Source organism: Scyliorhinus torazame, chromosome 1 (genome assembly GCF_047496885.1).
Source record: "Scyliorhinus torazame isolate Kashiwa2021f chromosome 1, sScyTor2.1, whole genome shotgun sequence".
Classification (NCBI taxonomy): domain Eukaryota; kingdom Metazoa; phylum Chordata; class Chondrichthyes; order Carcharhiniformes; family Scyliorhinidae; genus Scyliorhinus; species Scyliorhinus torazame.
This window is the reverse complement of record NC_092707.1, coordinates 41,392,204-41,414,795: the sequence shown is the minus strand read 5'-3', so window position 1 is coordinate 41,414,795 and position 22,592 is coordinate 41,392,204. Positions and strand designations below refer to the sequence as shown.

General features: G+C 49.4%; 1 protein-coding gene across 8 annotated transcripts in view; it reads right to left on the bottom strand.

Annotated features, from left to right (window-relative positions):
* LOC140399296 (protein-tyrosine sulfotransferase 2-like) overlaps positions 1–22,592 on the bottom strand; it is a 158,351-nt gene that overhangs the window by 24,915 nt on the left and 110,844 nt on the right. For 6 of the 8 annotated variants that reach the window (XR_011937765.1, XR_011937740.1, XM_072488832.1 and 3 more), the window contains 3 exons: positions 16,116–16,169; positions 1,246–2,194; positions 43–241 (listed from right to left, as the gene is read on the bottom strand). Coding sequence is in view for 6 of the 8 variants with exons in the window: in XM_072488832.1 (XP_072344933.1) it covers positions 43–241; positions 1,246–2,105 (1,059 nt within the window). In the remaining 2 variants the exon portion in view is untranslated. The remainder of the gene's footprint in view (positions 1–42; positions 242–1,245; positions 2,195–16,115; positions 16,170–22,592) is intronic. The other 2 variants (XM_072488987.1, XM_072489184.1) reach the window with 1 other exon arrangement.

The following is a 22,592-nucleotide window of genomic DNA, read 5'->3' as shown; positions in this document are numbered from 1 at the left end:
GAAAAAGCTACAAATATTTTGAATAAAACATTTCTCACATACCCTTTTGGTGTTATTAATTACTAATGCATCAGGATTTCCATAATTTGGTGGATTGGCATTAGGATCATATCCTAGTTTGGCCAACATAGGTGCTATCCGTGCCATATCCTCGATCACACTATTTGGAATGTGTCCCACCCATTTGGCCAAAGCCTCAAGATTAACTGGCTTGATAACCTGGTCAGTGGATCGTTCTATTCTGCAGAAGTAAGAAGAAAGTAAACAGCTTTTAAAGTACCAATTTTATGATTTGATTGGATATTACTACTGATCTAGTTAGTAACCAAAATGAGGTAGACATGGATGGAGATGGAAGCTTCGAGGTAATACTCCAGACTGGACTTCAGTTTTCCCATATGGCTCAAAAAACCCTCGTTATTGCTCAAAAAACCCTTTCAATTAAAAGACTGCTGATGGCAGCAGCTATTTTACAAAACACCAAAATGCCCCTCCAAAATCCTATTTGCTCTTAAGTATCAGAGTAATTCAAACCATTTTCTAAATCTTATTGGCCAATATTGTGCTTTCACACATTGCAAGTTATAAATTACAAATCACTCTCCACTTTAGGAACTATTACTGGCTTATGCAAGCCAATTCCTTGGTCTGAAAGGAGGAAGAAATAATAATACTGCATAAAGCAAAGCAACTGCCAAGATTGTTTTTTTAAAAAAAAATCCTGAAGAACTGGTACCCCCAGCTGATTAGTTCTGTCTCCATCTCGAAATTAGTGACCGGTATTAAAAATTCCTGCCACTATGCAGACCTACCTACTAACATCTGTTAAATGGTCCAATTCAACAGATTAGTTTCAGAACCAAATAAAGATAGATATTAAACTTGGGTGGAAGTTATTTCCCAATACCATTTTCCTTTACTTTGATAAATATATTCCCAAATAAAAGTAGTAATTGAGACTAAAATGTTAAGAGGTTCACTTCAGTCGTGACTTACCTGCCCAATGCTGGAGTGGCAATGGAGATGCTATGATTGTCTTAAGAACCCTTGTGCTGGGAGGAATTTGGCAAGGCTTTCAACCCTAGCAAGTGGTGTCAGTGAACATTAGATGAGCACAGGTTCAGCAGCGATGTCAAGCTAGCTCCCTAGTACTACTTCTACAATTAATGGCAGCATGACTATAACCCTGTAGAAAAAAATGTCTTCAGGGAAGGGAAAGGAGGAAAAAAAAAACCACAAACATACTTTGAAAGCGAGACTCCTCCTGATTTTCCTATTAGTTCTTCATGATGCAAAACAGCATCGTTCCATGGAATATCCAGGAATGCCATGATTTTCTCCATTGTTTTTTTGGGGTGCAATACTAGCTGCTCATAATAAACAGAGAGGCACCTGGAGGGCCCCACCTCCACACACTGTCCATACATAATTTCAATAGCCTTGTTCCATTTGATTATACAATCTCTATAGCTGTTAAGATCAAATCCGGCAATCGTCACTTTTCTTGTAATCATTGAATGCACTGATGCTCGGCCATCTCGAATCATCAGAATAAATTTAGACTGCGAAAACAGTTTGGACAGATAATTTAAAGACTTTAAGGTGAAAGGGTCCTTATTGCACAAGTATTTTGCAGGTTCGCCATGTTTTGCAATTACTTCTAATATAAATGCTTGCAATGCTGAATCCAGGACGTGGTCTGTCACTCCTGCCTCATTTAAGCGCATCTTTTCACGTTCTGATTTAGACCACACCTGACGCATGGCCAGCACACGTGGAATGATCCGAGTTTCTTCACCGCAGCGGATTTCTGGATGCGCGTCCATCATAGCTCGCATTAATGTTGTCCCACTTCGGGGAACTCCACCTATGAAGATTAGAGGCATGTTTTTACTGTAGCGGTATTCAATGTTTTGTGAGTTGTACATGACCAATTCCTCCCTTTCTGGTTTCATCATATTATGCGTTCGCCTGCCATGAAACCAGCCCCCATTCTGATTCAGTATTTGCTGACATTCCCACATGTGCTGACTCATGTGAAAGACCATCATTGTAGCAAAGGCGCAGCAAATGAGCAGAACAATCCTTCGCATGCTGATGCGCATATTGGATAGTTTTAGCTTCTGTAGTTAGGTACTTCTTTTCAGCTTCGATGTGGACTTTTGCTCATTTCATTAAGGCTTTCATTACAGCTCTGAAACAGAAAAGAAATATATATGAACAAATTTTGCACTAACAAAATCCTTTGCAACATTAGCAATACCAACAATCATCTTTAATATAGCTGAAAATAGAGACATGTTACCAGAGCTCTTCATGAACAAATGAAAGGTTGTCCCTTTGTAGTCTCCCTTCGTCCTCTTCACAAACTTACTTTTCGACCCATCTTTGGATTATCAGCAAATTTAGCAACGATACCTATCATCGCTGCCACCCAGGAGTGCCTTTGTGTTGTTATATAATACCGGATCTGTTATAGCCTCTCTGGTTGGCTCCAGAACACATTTTTCTGGGAAACTATCGCGAAAACATTCTATGAACGCCTTATCTATGCTCCATTTGTTCATCTGTTTTTTTGGTCTATATGTGGATCAAAATCTCCCAACATTATTGCTGTACCTTTCTGACAAACTCCCATTATTTCTAGCTTTGCACTCTGTCATATCGCGGAGTTACAATTAGGTGGCCTGTACATCACTCCCACAAGTGACCGGTTGCCGTTATCATTTCTCATCTCAACCAAAACCGCTTCTGCATCCCGATTTCCTTCGGGTTATCCCTCCCTAATATGCTAATACCATCACTCCCAAATTCTACCATCTTGACTGGGGGTTTCCTTTGGGTGCTCCGGTTTCCTCCCACAGTTGAAAGATGTGTAGGATAGGTGGATTGGCCATGCTAAATTGCCCCTTAGTGTTCAAAGATGTGCAGCTTAGGTGGGGTTTCAGGGATAGGGCAGGGGAGTGTGTGTAGGTACGGTGCTCTTTTGAAGAGTCGGTGCTGACTCGATGGGCTGAATGGCCTCCTTCTGTGCTGTACGGATTCTATGATAGCTTAACAGAGCCACTCCTCCACCTTCTCCGTAACTTCTTGTCCTTCCTAAATGTTACATATCCATCCATATTCAGGTCCCAATCTATGGCATCCTTAGCCATGTCTCTGGCTATTGTATTTAGTCTGCAGCTCCTTCTCACTGTAGCAATTCTATGGTTCAATTCTATTTTATTAATTTGTATTTGCGTTATCAGTTTATCTGTTTTACTTTGAATTCTACTTGGGTTTAGATACAGAGCCTTTAGTTTTGTCCTTAATTATTTTTGTAACCTCCAGCTTAATCTTCTCATCATACATCTTCCCAAAGTCTACCCCTTGCCTCACATTTAAAACCTTCTCTACTTTCCTAGTTATAGGATTTATTAAAACAACATGGTTCAGGTGTAGAATGCCGAACGGTACAACCCTCACTTTCCCCAGTACTGTTGTCAGTACCCCATGAACCAGAACCCACTTTTTTCACACCAGTCTTTGAGCCACATATTTACTTCTGTCATCTTATTTTCCCCATGTCAATTGATATGTGGCTCAAGCAACTACTTTTGAGATTCTGCTACTGCATAGCTCCTCATACGGACTATGCAGACCTCCTTCCTTTTCCTGCTTACCTTGTTGATACTTGTATGGACCATGACAACTGGATCCTCCCTCTCAACCCCGGGCAAATGTCCCAAATCCTGGCACCTGGCAGGCAATATAGCCGCCTGGACTCTCACTCTTTGTCACAGAGAACAGTGTCAATACTCCTCGCTATACTGTTACCACAGTGCCATTGTCAGTCAGCAATCCATCATGCAGCCCCCACTCTCATCCAAACAAGCTGAAAGAGCCTCAAACCTGTTGGACAATTGCAGTGGCTGACACTTCTGTCCACTGGGTCCCCTTACTTGCCTCAACTGCAGTCACATTCCAAATCAGAAGATCCTGTCTGAAGAGGTGTGACTGCCTCCTGGTACAAAGCAAGCAGGGAACCTGCCACCTCCCTGATGTGTCGCAGTGTTGCAGATCAGCCTCCAGCTCAACGACTCCGAGCCAAAGCTCTTCAAGCCACTGACATTTATTGTGGATGCGTTTGCCCTGGATCAAACTGATATCCATGAGCTCCCACATGCTGTAGCCATGTCACATCATCTGCCCTGCCATCCTGGTATTTCAATTACTTAAAAATAAAATAAAATAATTTATTTTGTTAATTTTACCAGATTTCTGTACTTTTAAAACCTCAAGAATACAATAGACTGTAACACTCACCAAACAGCTTTCCCTGAAGTAGAGCAAGAACCAATTTCTACATGGTGATCAAGATAGAAAAAGCAAAGCAGCACCTCCCACCTTGCCTCACCAAACTCCCTCAACTCACCAAAGCCCTCAGCCATTGAACTTGCACTCCATCAGGTGCAAATTTAAATGTTCTGAATCTAAAGACACCAGCTGAGCCCAGTACATAGCAAAATAGTTCAAACTAGTTTCCTTAATTATCTAACTATAGCTGCTGCTCGTGGTTAGCCTCTATTGCACTGTTTAAATGACAAACCAGTTAGCTGCGATTGGAAGGCACTGGCTGAACAATCCTGAATGTGCTGATATTATGTTAACAACAGGTTTTAAGATAATAAATTAGCATGGCTCATTTACAATTGTTACAAGTTACACATTCATTTGCAAGGGCTCATCTTCTGCAACAAACTGAATATGTTCAAGGTTTGCATTTTTGTAATTATTCAGGAGCTTGGAGAGCCTATAGTCCCCCATTGCAATGCCTCAGCCAACCAATCCACTTGACAACCAACCAATCAGCACCCTTCACTCCGGTATAAACTGCCGAGAATGTTAAAAATTTTGAATTCTTGCATTTGTCCAGGAGAGTGCATGATAAAAAGCTTTGCAACACATCTCTCTTTTCAGCAATATTCAAGTTCTATATTACCAAGTGACAATATTCTTTCTTAGGTTCTAAATTGTCAATGTTTTGCCTTCCCCCAAGCTGCATTTTTTGTTGTTGCAGGGTCTGTGAAATCAGAACAGTTCCATTGTCATGTAAAAATCAAGGGATATCAAAGGTTAGAAATGGCTGGTGATGAACTTCTGGTGGCAGCCGTGTAGTGAGTGGTCACACATTTGATGGTTCCTGCTCAAGGTGGATTTTGTTGGTCCTTCTCCCACCTGTATGGGTTTTTATTTGAGGGGAAAAGGAGTGCAAGTGCCCAGGGGAAGGTAACATTCCTCTGGTGAATGGATCAGAGGACAAGAAGTTGCCACAGTAAAGGGAGCGCAGCTGGAACAAAGGTGTTTGTGGTGCGCCACAGGTGACGATGGCGGGTTGCCTGCCCAGTGGTCGACTGAGCAGTGGTTTTGAACGGAAAATTCCAGCAGTAGAGGAAAGAGGCTTTGGAAGACCTAGCTAAGGTGGTGGAGCCGCTCAGAGCTGCGATTGAGAGAGCGGAGCAGAGGTTAGAAGCTCAGGGCCTGGCGATTCAGAAAGTGGAAGTAGCAGAGGGGGAGCAGGAGGAGCGGATGGCCTCGTTGGAGATGGTTTTGGACAGCCAGAAGAGGCAGAGAGAGAAGTTAGAGGACCTCGAGAACCACTCCAGGAAACAGAACCGGAGGATCGTTGGAATGCAGGAAGGCATTGAGGGAGCGTAGACTGCCAAGTATGCAGCAAGGATGCTGGAGAGATTGTTGGGGGAGTGGGCCTTTGACTGGCCCCTTGAGGTGGATCAAGCGCATAGGGCACTGAGGAGGCAGCCTCAGATGGGGTAGCCACCGAGGGTGATGGTGGTGTGGCTGCATCGGTTCTTGGACAAAGTAAAGTTCTCAAAATGGGCAAGACAGACCAGCAAATGCACCTGGGAAGAGAGTGAGCTGCAAGTATACCAGGACCTGGGTGTGAGTTGATGAAGAGGAGGGCCAGGTTCAACTGGATAAAGGCTGCCCTTTTTAAGAAGGTGGTGGGTTGATGTGGCGCAGTTGGGAAGGGAGAGATGGCGACGGACATCCGAAGGTGGGCCTTGAGGGGTGCGTGATGTGGGATGGCTCAAAAAGGGGGCAGAGCAGGGTGGGACAGGTTGGTCACGTGGAACGAGAAGGTTGAATGGGCGGCTAAATAGTCACGCGTGTTCATGCATCCGAGGAGTCTGAAGACGGACATGTTGTTTCAGCTGAAGTTGGGAGATCAGACGAGACTGAAGGGATGGGTAGGGCAGGTGTTGCACTTAGGGATAGCGGTGTTGGTAAACAACAGGATTTGAGGTTCGGAGCATTGTGGCGGATCCGGCGGGGGGTGGGGGGGGGGCGGGCAGAGACGGTATGTGATGGTCAGTGGGAAGCTGGAGGGTATGTCGGTTGTCCTGGTAAAGTCGATGCCCCAAATTGGGATGACGTGGATTTTATAAGGCTGGTGTTGGGGAAGATTCCAGACCTGGACATGCATCAGTTGATCATGGGGAGTAATTTCAATATGTTCCTGGACCCAGGTCTGGACTGGTCGAGTCATCGAGGGTGTCAGCAGTGGCTGAGGGGGTTCTGCGGCGGATCCGTGGAGGTTTGGGAGGCCGAGGGCGAAGGATTTTCTTTTTTTTTTTTAATATATTTTATTGAAAATTTGCGATCACAATTTTTTTCCCCTTACACATCAAACATAAGAAAAAGAAAATTTAACAGTGCATGTAACATAGTAACCACAGTCTAATAACAAGTAGCTAACCAACATGGTAAACTAATCCTTTAACATAAAATAAAACTCCCCCCCCCCCCCCCCCCCCGGGGTTGCTGCTGCTGGTCATCTATCTTCCCTCTAACGTTCCCCTAGGTAGTCGAGGAATGGCTGCCACCGCCTGGTGAACCCTTGAGCCGATCCTCTCAGCGCAAACTTCATCTGCTCCAGTTTTATGAACCCCGCCATATCGTTTATCCAGGCCTCCAGTCCGGGTGGTTTCGCTTCCTTTCACATTGGTAAAATCCTACGCCGGGCTACTAGGGACGCAAAGGCCACAACATCGGCCTCTTTCGCCTCCTGCACTCCCGGCTCATCCGCAACTCCAAATAAAGCTAACCCCCAGCCTGGTTTGACCCGGACCTTCACCACCTTCGAAATCACTCCCGTCACTCCCCTCCAATACCCCTCCAGTGCCGGGCACAACCAAAACGTATGTGTGTGGTTTGCCGGGCTTCCGCCGCACCTCCCACACTTGTCCTCCACTCCGAAGAACCTGCTCAACCTTTCTCCCGTTATGTGTGCTCTATGTAGCACCTTAAATTGAATCAGGCTAAGCCTGGCGCACGAGGAAGAGGAATTTACCCTGCTTAGGGCATCAGCCCACATACCCTCCTCTATCTCCTCCCCGAGCTCTTCTTCCCACTTTCCTTTTAGTTCGCCCACCTGCTCCTCCCCCTCTACTCTCATCTCTCGGTACATCTCTGACACCTTGCCCTCCCCGACCCACACCCCCGAGAGCATTCTATCCTGGATCCCCTGTGTCGGGAGCAATGGAAATTCCCTCTCTTGTGAACGCCCTCACCTGCATATACCTAAAGAAGTTTCCCCGGGGCAGCTTATACTTTTCCTCCAATGCTCCCAAGCTCGCAAACGTCCCATCTATAAATAAATCTCCCACCCTCCTAATTCCTAACTGGTGCCAGCTCTGGAATCCTCCATCCATCCTCCCTGGGGCAAACCTGTGGTTGTTCCTGATTGGGGACCCCACCAGGGCTCCCAGCACACCTCTCTGTCGCCTCCATTGTCCCCAGATATTTAATGTTGCCGCCACCACTGGGTTCGTGGTAAACGTTTTTGGTGAGAGCGGTAGAGGCGCCGTCACCAGCGTCTCTAGACTCGTCCCTTTACAGGACTTTCTCTCCAGTCTTTTCCACGCCGCTCCCTCTCCCTCTATCATCCATTTACAGATCATCGCCACATTGGCGGCCCAATAGTAGTCGCCCAAATTCGGCAGCGCCAATCCTCCTCTGTCTCTGCTACATTGTAAGAACCCCCTCCTTACCCTCGGGACTTTCCCTGCCCACACGAAGCTCGTGATGCTCCTGTCTATCTTTTTAAAGAAGGCCTTAGTGATTAGTATAGGGAGACATTGGAATACAAATAGGAACCTCGGGAGGACCATCATCTTAATTGCCTGCACTCTGCCCGCCAATGACAGTGGCTGCATGTCCCACCTCTTGAAGTCCTCCTCCATTTGTTCTACCAATCGTGTCAGATTAAGTCTGTGCAAGGTTCCCCAGCTCCTGGCGATCTGAATCCCCAGGTATCGGAAGTTTCTTTCCACTTTCCTTAGAGGCAGGCCTTCTATCCCTCTACTCTGGTCCCCAGGGTGTATCACAAAAAGCTCACTCTTTCCCATGTTAAGCCTATATCCCGAGAAATCTCCGAACTCCCTCAATATCTGCATGACCTCTGTCATCCCCCCCACTGGGTCCGTCACATACAACAGTAGGTCATCCGCGTCGAGTGACACTCGGTGTTCTTCTCCCTCTCTAATCACCCCTTTGCATTTCCTGGAGTCTCTCAGCGCCATGGCCAGTGGTTCAATTGCCAACGCGAACAGCAATTGAGATAGCGGGCATCCGTCTTGTTCCCCTGTATAGTCGGAAATACTCCGATCTTTGCCGACCCGTGACCACACTTGCCGTTGGGGCCCCATAAAGGAGTTTGACCCAGCTAATAAACCCGTTCCCGAACCCAAACCTCCTTAGCACCTCCCATAAGTACTCCCACTCCACCCTGTCAAATGCCTTCTCTGCATCCATTGCCGCCACTATCTCTGCCTCCCCCTCTACTGGGGGCATCATTATCACCCCTAATAGCCGTCGCACGTTGACATTTAGTTGTCTCCCCTTTACGAACCCTGTCTGGTCTTCGTGCACCACCCCCGGGACACAGTCCTCTATCCTCGATGCCAGTACCTTTGCCAGCAGTTTGGCGTCCACATTCAATAGTGAGATAGGTCTATAGGACCCGCACTGCAGCGGATCTTTATCCCGCTTCAAAATTAGCGATATCGTCGCCTCCGACATTGTCGGGGGTAGAGTCCCTCCTTCCCTGGCCTCGTTAAACGTCCTCACCAACAGCGGGGCCAGCAGGTCCACATATTTTCTATAAAATTCCACCGGGAACCCATCTGGTCCCGGAGCCTTTCCTGCCTGCATATTCCCCAGCCCCTTAATAACCTCGTCCACCCCAATTGGTGCCCCCAAGCCTTCCATCTCCTGCTCCTCCACCCTCGGGAACCTCAATTGATCCAGGAACTGCCGCATCTCCTCTTTTCCCTCCGGGGGTTGGGACCTATACAATCCTTCGTAAAAGGTCTTAAACACCTCGTTTATCTTCCCTGCTCTCCGCACCGTAGCTCCCTTTTTGTCTCTAATTCCCCCTATCTCCCTCGCCGCTGTCCTCTTTTGCAGCTGATGGGCCAACAGGCGACTAGCTTTTTCCCCATACTCATACCTCACCCCGTGCCTTCCTCCACAGCACCTCTGCCCTCCTGGTGGTCAGAAGGTCGAACTCCGTCCGGAGTCGTCGTCTCTCCCTGTACAGTCCCTCCTCCGGGGTCTCCGCAAATTCCCTGTCCACCCTTAAGATCTCTCCCAGTAGTCTTTCCCTTTCCTTGGCCTCTGTTTTCCCTTTGTGGGCCCTGATGGAGATCAGCTCTCCTCTGACCACCGCTTTTAGTGCTTCCCATACCACTCCCACTTGGACCTCCCCGTCGTCATTGGCCTCCAGGTACCTCTCAATACATCCCCGCACTCTTCCACAAACTCCCTCATCCGCCAACAATCCCACATCTAATCGCCAGAGTGCTCGCTGCTCCCTCTCCTCTCCTAGTTCCAGGTCCACCCAATGTGGGGCATGATCCGAAATAGCTATGGCTGAATACTCAGCTTCTTCCACCCTCGAGATCAACGACCTTCCCAAAACAAAAAAATCTATCCGGGAGTACACTTTATGAACATGGGAGAAGAAGGAGAACTCCCTGGCCCTCGGTCTAAGAAATCGCCTTGGATCCACTCCCCCCATTTGGTCCATAAACCCCATGAGCACCTTGGCCGCTGCCGGCCTTCTTCCGGTCTTAGATCTGGATCTATCTAACCCTGGGTCCAGCACGGTGTTGAAGTCTCCTCCCAATATCAAGTTTCCTACCTCCAGGTCCGGTATACGTCCCAACATCCGCCTCATAAATCCCGCATCGTTCCAGTTCGGGGCATATACATTAACCAACACAACCTCCATTCCCTCCAGCCTGCCACTCCCCATTACATATCTACCTCCACTATCTGCTACAATGCTCCTTGCTTCGAATGCTACCCGTTTCCCCACCAGTATGGCCACCCCTCTATTCTTTGCATCTAGCCCTGAATGGAACACCTGTCCCACCCAATCTTTCCTTAACCTAACTTGGTCCGCCACCTTCAGGTGCGTCTCGTGGAGCATAGCCACGTCTGCCCTTAGTCCTTTCAAGTGCGCGAGCACTCGGGCCCTTTTAATCGGTCCATTTAGGCCTCTCACGTTCCACGTGATCAGCCTCACTAGGGGGCTACCTGCCCCCTTCCCGTGTCGACTAGCCATCACCTTCTCTAGGCCAGTCCCACGTCCCGCTTCCGCGCTCCCACTCGTTCCCCAGGTGTCGCATTCCAGCCCCGACCACCCACTCTTTAGCCATTTCCTCTTTGATTTCCGCAGCAGCAACCCAGTTATCGCCCCCCCCCCCCCCCCCGCTAGATCCCTTTCTAGCGTGATTGCTCCCCCCATATTACTTCCGCAAGTCAGCTGACTTCAACTGACCCCGGCTACTCCTGCTCACTCCTTGACCCCCCCGTGTGAGGAACTCCCACCTACCTTGCGCCTATCTTCCCGCCATTATCTTTCTGGCGCGGGAACATCTCTATAGCTGACCCGCCTCTTGTGGCGCAGCTCCCTTTCCCATCCCACTCCCATTCCTCATCCTCCGCCTATGTCCCTTCTTTCCCCCCCCCCACCGGCGCCCACATTTCTTAGTGTCTCCCCCCTTCCCAATTTACTTCTCTATTTACATCGACAGTAACATTTCCCTGCAATATCAGTCCCTCAGTTCCGATCCAATTTCTCATCTTTAATAAAGGTCCATGCTTCTTCCGCCGTTTCGAAATAGTGATGTCTCTCCTGGTACGTGACCCACAGTCGTGCCGGCTGCAGCATCCCGAACTTCACCTTCTTTTTGTGTAATACCTCCTTGGCTCGGTTAAAACTCGCCCTCCTTCTCGCCACCTCCGCACTCCAATCCTGGTACACCCGTACCACTGCATTCTCCCATCTGCTACTCCGTACCTTTTTGGCCCATCTCAGAACCACTTCTCTATCTTTAAAGCGGTGAAATGGCACGATTGTCGCCCTAGGTGGTTCTCCCGCTTTTGGTCTCCTCGCCGGGATCCGATGAGCCCCCTCCACTTATAAGGGGCCCGAAGGGGCCTCAGCTCCCATCAACGAGCTTAGCATCGTGCTCACATAAGCCCCGCAGTCCGCTCCTTCCACTCCCTCAGGGAGACCCAGTATCCGAAGGTTCTTCCTTCGTGCTCTGTTTTCTAGGGCCTCAATCCTTTCAATGCCCTTTTTGTGGAGTGCCTCGTACGTCTGTGTTTTGACCGCCAGGCCCAGGATCTCATCCTCATTATCCGTCACCTTCTGCTCCACCACGCGGAGCTCTGTCTCCTGGGTCCTTTGTGCCTCCTTAAGCCCCTCAATTGCCTGTAGCATCGGGGTCAGCACCTCCTTCTTTAGTAGCTCCACACACCGTCTTAGGAATTCATCTTGATCGGGCCCCCATGTCGCCTGGGCTTTCTCCGCCGCCATCTTGTTTCTTTTTCCTTTCTGTCCCTATCGTCGAGTATTCCTCGCGCAGCAGCTGCCGCCGCCGATATTTTCCTTTTTCGTTGGGGGGGGGGGGGAAGACCCCCTATTCACTCACCCCACACCGGGTTTCGTCGCGCAAAAATTTCCCGTTGGGGCTCTTAAAAGAGCCCGAAAGTCCGTTGGAGCTGGAGCCGCCGAAACGTGCGGCTTAGCTGGTCATCGCCGCAACCGGAAGTCCGAGGGCGAAGGATTTTCATACTTCTCCCATGTGCAGCGGGTGAATCCCGGATTGATTTCTTTGTGATGGACAAGGAGCTGCTAGCGGGGATGGCAGTCTCTGGGTATTCGGCAATTGTGGGTTCTGACTATTGGGGGGAGGGGGGGGGGGTGTCACTCAAGGCTGTAGTTAGACGGGAGTTTATTTCAAATCGGGTAAAGGGTAAAGCGGGAGGAGCGAGCAAGGCTGGTAGATGGAATTTTGAGGGTGGACAAGATGTACTCGATTGTGCCGGAGGTGGGGTTGCTGAAGAAGAGGCAGAGGCTCCAGATGGAGTTTGGGTTAGTGTCTACGGGGAAGGCTGTGGGGCAATTGCAGAGGGCCAGAGTGCAGGGAGAAAGCGAGTGGGATGCTGGCTCATCAGTTGAGGAAGCAAGCAGCAACAAGGGAGATCGGTCAAGCGACAAGACGGGTAAGGTGTTGCTGGACCCTGAGGGGGTGAATGGTGCATTTGAGGTCTTTTATAGGAGGCTCTGAGACGGAGCCCAAACAAGGGTAGAGGGGATGAGGCGGGTCCTGGCTGGGTTGGAGTTTCCCAAGGAGGAGCAGGGTCAGGGCCTGAGGGCAACGATTGGGTTGAGGGAGGTGATGGAAGGTATGGGTGCGATGCAGGCAGGAAGGTCCCGGGCCGGAAGGGGTTCCCAGTGGAGTTTTATAAAAATTTGGGGGCGGAGCTGGGGCGATTGCTGGTGAGGACTTGTAATGAGGCGAGGGAGGGAGAGAGAAAAACTCCCTCTACGTTGTTGCAGGCTTCCATCTCCCTGACTTTAAAGAAGGATAAGGACCCGGAGCAGTGTGGGCCATACTGTCCGATATAGTTATTGAATGTTGATGCCAAGCTACTGACGAAGGTGCTTCGTTGTCCAGAAGTCTTTTTTTTAGGAAAGTCAATGGGCTGATAGGCCCTGCAGGTGCGGGAACCTATTTGGAACGGGGGGGGGGGGGGGGGGGGGCTGCTAGCATTGTCATTATTAGGCAGCAAATATTGCGATGGTGAGAAAATGGGCTGTGGAGGAGAGGTTGGTCTGGAAGCAGGTGGAGGCAGCTTCCTGTAAAGGAACAAATTTGAGGGCTTTGTTGTTGGCGTCTTTGCCGTTCTCGCCAGCCAGGTACTCCGTGAGCCCATGATGTTAAGGATGTGGGGGCAGTGTAGGCAGCACTTCGGGTTGGAGGGTACGTTGTTGTGGGCGCTGATCTGTGATAACCATACGTTTGTGCCGGCGGGCCCACATGACGGTGGCAAGGATGAGCAGCTTCTTTGCAGGGGTGGAGGATAGGTGTGGGTGGTGTGCAGGGTAGCCAGCGAATTACATTCACATGTTCTGGGCGTGTCCAAGGCTGAGGGGGTTCTGGCAAGGGTTCTCAGACGTGATATCTGAGGGGCCGGTGTGGTGATATTGGGTGTGCCGTAAGACCAGGGGGGGTGGTGTGAAGGAGAGAAAGAGCCCGATGTGCTGGCCTTTGCCTTCTTGATAGCCCGGAGTCGGATTTTGTTAGATTGGCAGGACTTGGAACCGCCGATAGCAGGGTGTGGGTGAGCGACCTGACAGAATTCCGGTGGTTGGAGAAGGTTAAGTTCACTCTGCGGTGGACGGTAGAGGGGTTCGCCTGGAGGTGGTAACCGTTCACTGATTTCTTCAAGGAGAATTGAGGGGTCAGCAAGGCAGAGGAGTTTTTGTTGTGGGGGGGTGGGGGTAAGGGGTTAAAATGGGGAAGAAGGGATGTGGTGGGGTGTTTGTGAGTTGTGGTTGTTTATTGGGTTGATGTGTTGTTCTGATATTTTGTGTGTATTGTTAAACGATTAAAAAACTTTTTTTTTAAAAAAAGAATCGGGCAATTGGAGCAAGTGCTTAACACAATTTGTTTGTGTAATTTTAATGGAACCCTAATTTATTCAATTTTTTAAACTACAGATAATCACGAGTCATCGGTACAGAAGGAGGCACGTAAAGTGGAAATTAGGCTGGTTTGCCCCATTTCTCAATCTCGATCCTCACAGCCCATCAAACTAATGTTCCTCAAATGACTATTTGATTTGCTTTTGAAACCATCAAACATCTCTGCTTCCACCAGCCTTGTCAGCAGTGAGTTCCAGGTCATTACCACTTACCGCACAAAAATTGGATCCTCATCCCTCTCCCAAAGCCAGAAATCTATGTTCCCTAATCCTAGCGAACGGGAAGAGTTTTCCTTTATCTACCTCATCTAAACCTGTCATAATCTTGGACAACACAATAAAAAAATCTCAACAACCTCCTTCGCCCCATGGAGAATTTTTAAAAAATTAATTTACGGGATGTGGGCATTGCTGGCTAGGTCAGCATTTATTGCCCATTCCTAGTTCCCTTCAGGTGGTGATGGTAAGCTGCCTTCTTGAACCGCTGCAGTCCGAGATGTAGGTACACCTACAATGCTGTTAGGAAGGGAATTCCAGGATTTTGAACAAGCGACAACGAAGGAACAGCGATTTATTTCCAGATTATGACGTTGAGCAATTTGGAGGGAAACCTCTGGATGGTGGTGTTTCCAGGTATCTGCTACTCATGTGCTTTTAGATGGCGTGGGCTTGGAAGGTGGTGCCGCTTGAACCTTGGTGAGTTCCTGCAGTGCATCTTGTACATGGTACACACTGCTGCCACATTTCATTGCTGGTGGAGGGAGTGAATGTTTGTGGAAAGCACAGTAAGAAGTTTTACAACACCAGGTTAAAGTCCAACAGGTTTGTTTTGAATCATTAGCTTTTGGAGGACTGCTCCTTCCTCAGGTGAATGAAGAGGTGGGTTACAGAAACATATATATAGACAAAGTCAAAGATGCAATACGATACTTTGAATGAGAGTTTGAATGCGGATGAACGGACATAGTGCGACAATCGGTAGGCAGGAATGTTCCCTTCCAGTCGGGAAACACTTCAGCAGTCAAGGACATTCAGCCTCTGATCTTCGGGTATGCGTTCTCCAAGGCGGCCTTCAGGATGCGCGACAACACAGAATCGTTGAGCAGAAACTTATAGCCAAGTTCTGCAAACATGAGTACGGCCTCCACCGGGACCTTGGATTCATGTTGCATTACATTCATCCCTCACCCTCTGGCCTGGACTTGCGAAATCCTACCAACTGTCTTGACTTGAGACAATTCACACCTCTTTAACCTGGGATTGTCCCTCTCTCCAGCTGCTCTGTCTGGACCTGTAAAAAACGTAATTACCTGCAAAGACTCGCATTCAAAGTATCATCTTGCATCTTTGACTTTGTCTATATATATGTTTCTGGAACCCACCTCTTCATTCACCTAAGGAAGGAACAGTGCTCCAAAAGCTAATGATTCGAAACAAACCTGTTGAACTTTAACCTGGTGGTGTAAGACTTCTTATGGTGCTCACCCCAGTCCAACGCCGGCATCTCCACATCACGTTTGTGGAAAGGGGAGTGTACAAGCATCTTTTTTGTCCTGGATGGTGTTGAGCTTCTGGAATATTGTTGGAGCTGCACCAAACTAGGCAAGTGGAGAGTATCCCATTACACCCCTGCCCTGTGCCTTGTAGATGGTGGACAGGTTTTGGCAAACAGGTTAGTTACTCGACACAGGAAATCTAGCCTTTAAACTGCTCTGGTATCCACCGTATTTATACAGCTAGTCCAGTTCAGTTTCTGGTCAACAGCAATCCTAGGACCTTGATAATGGGGGGCCCAGCGATGGTAATGCCATTGAATGTCATGGGCAAATAGCCCCAGGTTCTCCAATCTAACCTTCCAGCTAAAATTGCTTGGTTCTAGAACCATTCCGGTAAATCTTATTTGCATTCTCACAAGGACCTTCACAACCTTTCTGAAATATGGTAACCAGAATTGGATGCAATACTCTAGTCGTGGCCTAACCAGAGCTTCATAAAAGTTCAGTGATAAGAGCATTTTAAAAGTTTACCTGCTAACATCAAGTCATTCCTACCTTGAATTGGCTGAAATATGCTGATACAGGTAGCTGTGACTTGCAATTGTGGGCCTGCAAGGGGGGTCAGAGAAAAAGCAGATCTCATTTGTATGCTTCTGGTTCATTTACAGAAACAACAGTGCTACGCATAAATAAGGGTAATCATAAAGGAATGAAGGCAGAGTTGGCTGGAGTGAACTGGGAAAGGCATTTAGCAGGGAATATGGTTGAACAGCAATGGCAGGCTTTTCTGAAAATAGTTCATGACTAACAACCAAACTATATTCCAGTGAGGAAGAAGGATTCTAGGAAGGGGATAAATCAACCATGGTTAACCAAGGAAGTGAAGGATAGTATTATACTGAAAGAAAAAACATAGGAGGGTGGAATTCTTGAGCCATTCACTGGCAACAGGATTCTCTGGTCCTGCCGGCAGTCCACCCCCACCTATGGGTTTCCCACCAATGTGGAGTGGCTTCAATGGGAATTTCCTTTGATAGAAGGTGCAGACAATCCCGCCAGCAAACGTGCGCCGCCTCTCTCCACCGAGAAATACGCGACTGGGAGGCCAGAGATTCGCACCCATCATGTGGCGAACTTTAATGCTAAGCCAGAGGATTGGGAAAGTTTTAAAAACCAACACACACAACGTACCCCCCAATAGAAGATATACACGCACAAAATCTCTTACCCACAAGCAACACCTAGCCCACTCACCACGGGGGTCGCTGAGAGCAGTCCAGCACCAGCTGGGTCCACAAAATGCAGAGCATGTTCCAAGATAACAATCACTGAGTACCTCGCCCCAGGGAGAAGAGACCTATCCACGACAAAGTAGCCACCCCCAAAGACCCAATGTATGGACGATGACACGACGGCTCCTTATCCATCAGATATCTAAATCTTACCGGATCTGTCCTGCCATTTGTGCCAAGAACACCAATAACTCCTTTGCTACCCCTGATGTACTTAAGACTCGAGACTCAACCTATCCATTCTAGGATTCAGAATGCAATTGAAGTCACCTCCAATAATGAGCTGATGTGAATCCAGATCTGGGATAGAAGCCAGCACCGAATTAATGAATGCCGTCTCATCCCAGTTTGGTGTATACACATTGACCAACACCATTGATGTGCCCGCCAACGACCCACTATTATGTACCTCCGACCTGGGTCTGCTAATATATATATATTTTTAAAAAATAATTTTTATTAAAGGTTTTCATAAAATATCAATAACAAAACGAGAAAGAAAAAAGAACCCAACAGGGTTAAGTACAAAACACAGTCTAAAAAAGCAACCTCCCCAAACCCCTCCCCCAGTACCTAAATAATAAATTAACATTAACACCCCGACTTACGACAACAGGTGTATACACCCCCTCAGACCCTTCCAGTGTAAATAACATAAACAAAAATAAAGTTAAACACCCCCCCCCCCCCCCCCGCCGAGCTGCTGCTGCCGTTGACCAATGTCTATTGTTCTGCCAGAAAGTCTAAGAACGGTTGCCACCGCCTAAAGAACCCTTGTACCGACCCTCTCAAGGCGAATTTCACCCTTTCCAATTTAATGAACCCTGCCATTTCGCTGATCCAGGATTCCACGCTTGGGGGCCTCGTATCTTTCCACTGAAGGAGAATCCTTCGCCGGGCTACCAGGGACGCAAAGGCCAGAATTCCGGCCTCTTTCGCCTCCTGCACTCCCGGCTCCTCTGCCACCCCAAATATTGCGAGCCCCCAGCCCGGCTTGAACCTGGATCCTACCACCCTCGACACCGTCCTCGCTACGCCCTTCCAAAATTCCTCCAGCGCTGGGCATGCCCAGAACATATGGGTGTGATTTGCTGGGCTCCCTGAGCACCTAACACGCCTGTCCTCACCCCCAAAGAACCTGCTCATCCTTGTCCCAGTCATGTGTGCCCTGTGCAGCACCTTAAACTGTATGAGGTTGAGCCACGCGCATGAAGAGGAAGAGTTCACCCTCCCTAGGGCATCTGCCCACGTTCCCTCTTCGATCTCCTCTCCCAACTCCTCCTCCCACTTACCTTTCAACTCCACCACCGAGGCCTCCTCCTCCTGCATCACCTGGTAAGTTTCCGAGATCTTCCCCACTCCCACACAGCCCCCAGAGAGCACCCTGTCCTGTACTGTGTGTGGCAGTAGCCGCGGGAATTCCACCACATGCCATCTGGCAAACGCCCTTACCTGTAAGTACTTGAAGGTGTTCCCCGGGGGGGGAGCCCGTACTTCTCCTCCAGCTCACCCAGACTCGCGAACGTCCCGTCCACAAACAGGTCCCCCCAACTTGCGTATCCCTGCCCTGTGCCACCCCGAAAACCCTCCACCTGTTCTGCCTGGGGCGAACCAGTGGTTCCCCCGTATTGGGGTCCACGCGGAGGCCCCAACTTCCCCCCTGTGCCGACTCCACTGCCCCCAAATTTTGAGAGCAGCCGCCACCACCGGGCTCCTGGTATATCTCCTTGGAGGGAGCGGCAACGGGGCCGTTGCCAGCGCCCCCAGACTCGTACCCACACAAGACGCCGTCTCAAGCCTCTTCCATGCAGCCCCCTCCCGCTCCATCACCCACTTGCGCACCATCGCCGCATTGGCGGCCCAGTAGTACCCACAGAGGTTGGGCAGTGCCAGTCCGCCCCTATCTCTACTCCGCTCCAGGAACACCCTTCTCACCCTCGGAGTCCCTCGCGCCCACACAAATCCTATTATACTCCTATTAACCTGCCTGAAAAAAGCCTTCGGGATAAACACGGGGAGGCACTGGAACAGGAACAAAAACCTTGGGAGCACCGTCATTTTGATTGACTGCACCCTACCCACCAAGGACAGCCGGAACGCGTCCCACCTCTTGAACTCCTCCTCCATTTGCTCCACCAGCCTTGTAAAATTAAGCCTATGCAGGGCCCCCCAGCTCCTGGCCACCTGGACCCCCAAATACCTGAAAGCTCCTCTCCGCCCTTTTTAGTGGGAGCTCACCAATCCCCCTCTCCTGGTCCCCTGGATGAACTACGAACAGCTCGCTCTTCCCCATGTTGAGCTTGTACCCCGAAAAGTCCCCGAATTCCCCAAGAATCCTCATTACCTCCGGCATTCCTCCCACCGGGTCCGCCACATACAGCAGCAGGTCGTCCGCTTAAAGCGACACCCTAAGCTCCTCCCCACCCCGCACCAACTCATCCTAGCTGATTTACTCCCCCCATTGCACTTCCGCAAGTCAGCTGACTCCTGCTGACCCCGGCCACTCCTGCCTCTCCTTCGACTCCTCCCATCGTGTGACACACCCTCCTCTCCAGTTCCCTATCAATAAGCTCACCCCCTCCCCCTTCCATTATAAGCGCGGCAACCAACCATCGCTTCCCCGGCCCAACCCCGCCCCCTCCAGTCTTCAGCGCGGTAAAAAGCCCGCGCTTTCCACCTACCAGGCCCCGCCACCTCTGACGCAGCTCCTTTTACAGGCCCGGTCCCCTTACCCCCGACTCGGGCCTCCCCCTTCCCGCGGGGCCCCATCTCACCGCTGTCCACCACCCCTGTTCCGTTTACCTACCCCCCTCCAGGAGCCCCCCTGACCAACCCAACCAAAACAGTGCCCAACCCGCCCCAACCACCCTCACCGACCCGAAAGAGAAAAACACAGAGAAAGCGAAGAAACCCGGAGCAATGCAAAGGCACCCCCCTCGAAAAAAGAATAAACATAACATATCAACCGCAGTCCCCAATCGCCCATCCCGACCCTCAATCTGTGTCCTACCTCTCGGCCTGAACAAAGGCCCACGCCTCCTCCGGAGACTCAAAATAATGGTGCCGGTCCTTGTAGGTAACCCACAGTCGCGCCGGCTGCAACATGCCAAACTTCACCCCCTTCTTGTGCAGCACCGCCTTCGCTCGATTGTACCCGGCCCTCCTCTTCACCACCTCCGCACTCCAGTCCTGGTATATTCGAACCTCCGCGTTCTCCCACCTGCTGCTCCTCTCCTTCTTGGCCCACCTGAGCACACACTCCCGATCGACGAACCGATGGAACCTCACCAGCACCGCCCGCGGAAGCTCATTAGCCTTGGGCCTCCTCGCCAGCACTCTATGGGCCCCCTCCAACTCCAGGGGCCCCTGGAAGGACCCCGCTCCCATCAGCGAGTTCAACATGGTGACCACATAGGCCCCCACGTCCGGCCCCTCCAGCCCCTCCGGGAGGCCCAGAATCCGCAGATTCTTCCGCCTCGACCGATTCTCCATCTCCTCAAACCGCTCCTGCCATTTCTTGTGGAGCGCCTCGTGCGCCTCCACCTTTACCGCCAGGGCTAAGATCTCGTCCTCATTGTCAGAGATCTTTTGTTGAGCCTCTCGGATCGCCACCCCCTGGGCCGTCTGTGTCTCCAGCAGCTTATCAATAGAAGCTTTCATCGGCTCTAGCAGGTCCTTTTTAATCTCTCTGAGGCAGCGTGCATACCCTCCTGTTGCTCCTCCGCCCACTGCCTCCACGCTGCCTGGTCTCCGCCCGCCGCCATTTTGCCCTTCTTCCCTCCCTTCTTCTGGTCCACCACCTTTTTTGTCACCCCGCTCCTAGTAGAAGCCATATCCCTCAGTATCTTCTCCAACAGTTTGCCTACCACTGACGTCAAGCTCACAGGTCTATAATTCCCTGGATTATCCCTGCTACCCTTCTTAAACAAAGGGACAACATTAGCAATTCTCCAGTCCTCCGGGACCTCACCCTTGCTCAAGGATGCTGCAAAGATATATGTTAAGGCCTCAGCTATTTCGTCCCTCGCTTCCCTCAGTATCCCGGGATAGATTCCATCCGGACCTGGGGACTTGTCCAATTTAATGCTTTTTAGAATACCCAAAACTTCCCCCTTCCTTATGCCGACTTGACCGAGAGTATTTAAACAGCCATCCCTATCTCAACATCCGTCATGTCCCTTTCCTTGGTGAATACCGATGCAAAGTACTCATTAAGAATCTCACCCATTTCCTCTTTCTCCATGCATAAATTCCCTCTTTTGTCTTTGAGTGGGCCAATCCTTTCTCTAGTTACCCTCTTGCTCCTTATATACGAATAAAAGGCTTTGGAATTTTCCTTAACCCTGTTAGCCAAAGATATTTCATGACCCCTTTTAGCCCACTTTATTGCGCGTTTTGAGATTTGTCCTACTTTCACGATATTCCTCCAAAGCTTCATCAGTTTTAAGTCTCCTAGATTTTATGTATGCTTCCTTTTTCATCTTAGCTAGTCTCACAACTCCACCCGTCATCCACGGTTCCCTAATCTTGCCATTTCTATCCCTCATTTTCACAGGGACATGTCTGTCCTGCACACTAATCAACCTTTCCTTAAAAGACTCCCACATTTCAAATGTGGATTTACCCTTAAATAGCTGCTCCCAATCCACATTCCCTAGTTCCAGCCGAATTTTGTTATACTTGGCTTTTCCCCAATTTAGTACTCTTCCTTTAGGACCACTCTCGTCTTTGTCCATGAGTATTCTAAAACTTAAGGAATTGTGATCGCTATTCCCAAAGTAATCACCGACTGAAACTTCACCCACCTGGCCGGGATCATTCCCCAATACCAGGTCCAGTATGGCCCCTTCCCGAGTTGGGCTATTTACATACTGCTCTAAAAAAAACTCTCCTGGAAGCCCTTTACAAATTCTGCTCCATCTACGCCTCCAAACTACATGAGTCCCATTCAATGTTGGGGAAGTTAAAATCTCCCATCACGATCACCCTATTGCTCCTACATTTTTCTATAATCTGTCTACATATTTGTACCTCTACTTCACGCTCACTTTTGGGAGGCCTGTAGTAAAGTCCCAACAATGTTATTGCACCCTTCCTATTTCTTAGCTCTACCCATATTGCCTCAGTGCTCGAATCCTCCATCGTGCCCTCCTTAATCACAGCTGTGATATCATCCCTGACCAGTAATCCAACTCCTCCACCCCTTTTACCTCTCTCTCTATCCCTCCTGAAGCATCTATACCCTGGGATATTTAGTTGCCAGTCTTGCCCTTCCCTCAACCAAGTCTCCGTAATACCAATATCATATTCCCAGGTACTAATCCAAGCCCTAAATTCATCTACCTTACCTGCTACACATTGAAACAAATGCACCTCAGACCAACTGTCCCTTTGCGTTCATCATCTCTTCCCTGTCTACTGTTCCCCTTAGTCACAATGATTTTATTATCCAGTACTTTACTGGCTTTAGTTGCTGCCTCTTTACTGACCTCTAACCTCCTAATCTGGTTCCCACCCCCCTGCCACATTAGTTTAAAACCTCCCCAGCAGTGTTAGCAAAAACACCCCCTAGGACATTGGTTCCAGTCCTGCCTAGGTGTAGACCATCCGATTTGTAATGGTCCCACCGCCCCCAGAACTGGTTTCAATGTCCCAAATATCTGAACCCCTCCCTCCTGCACCATCTCTCAAGCCACGTATTAATTCTGGCTATTCTTGAACTTCTGCTCGGACTGTTTCG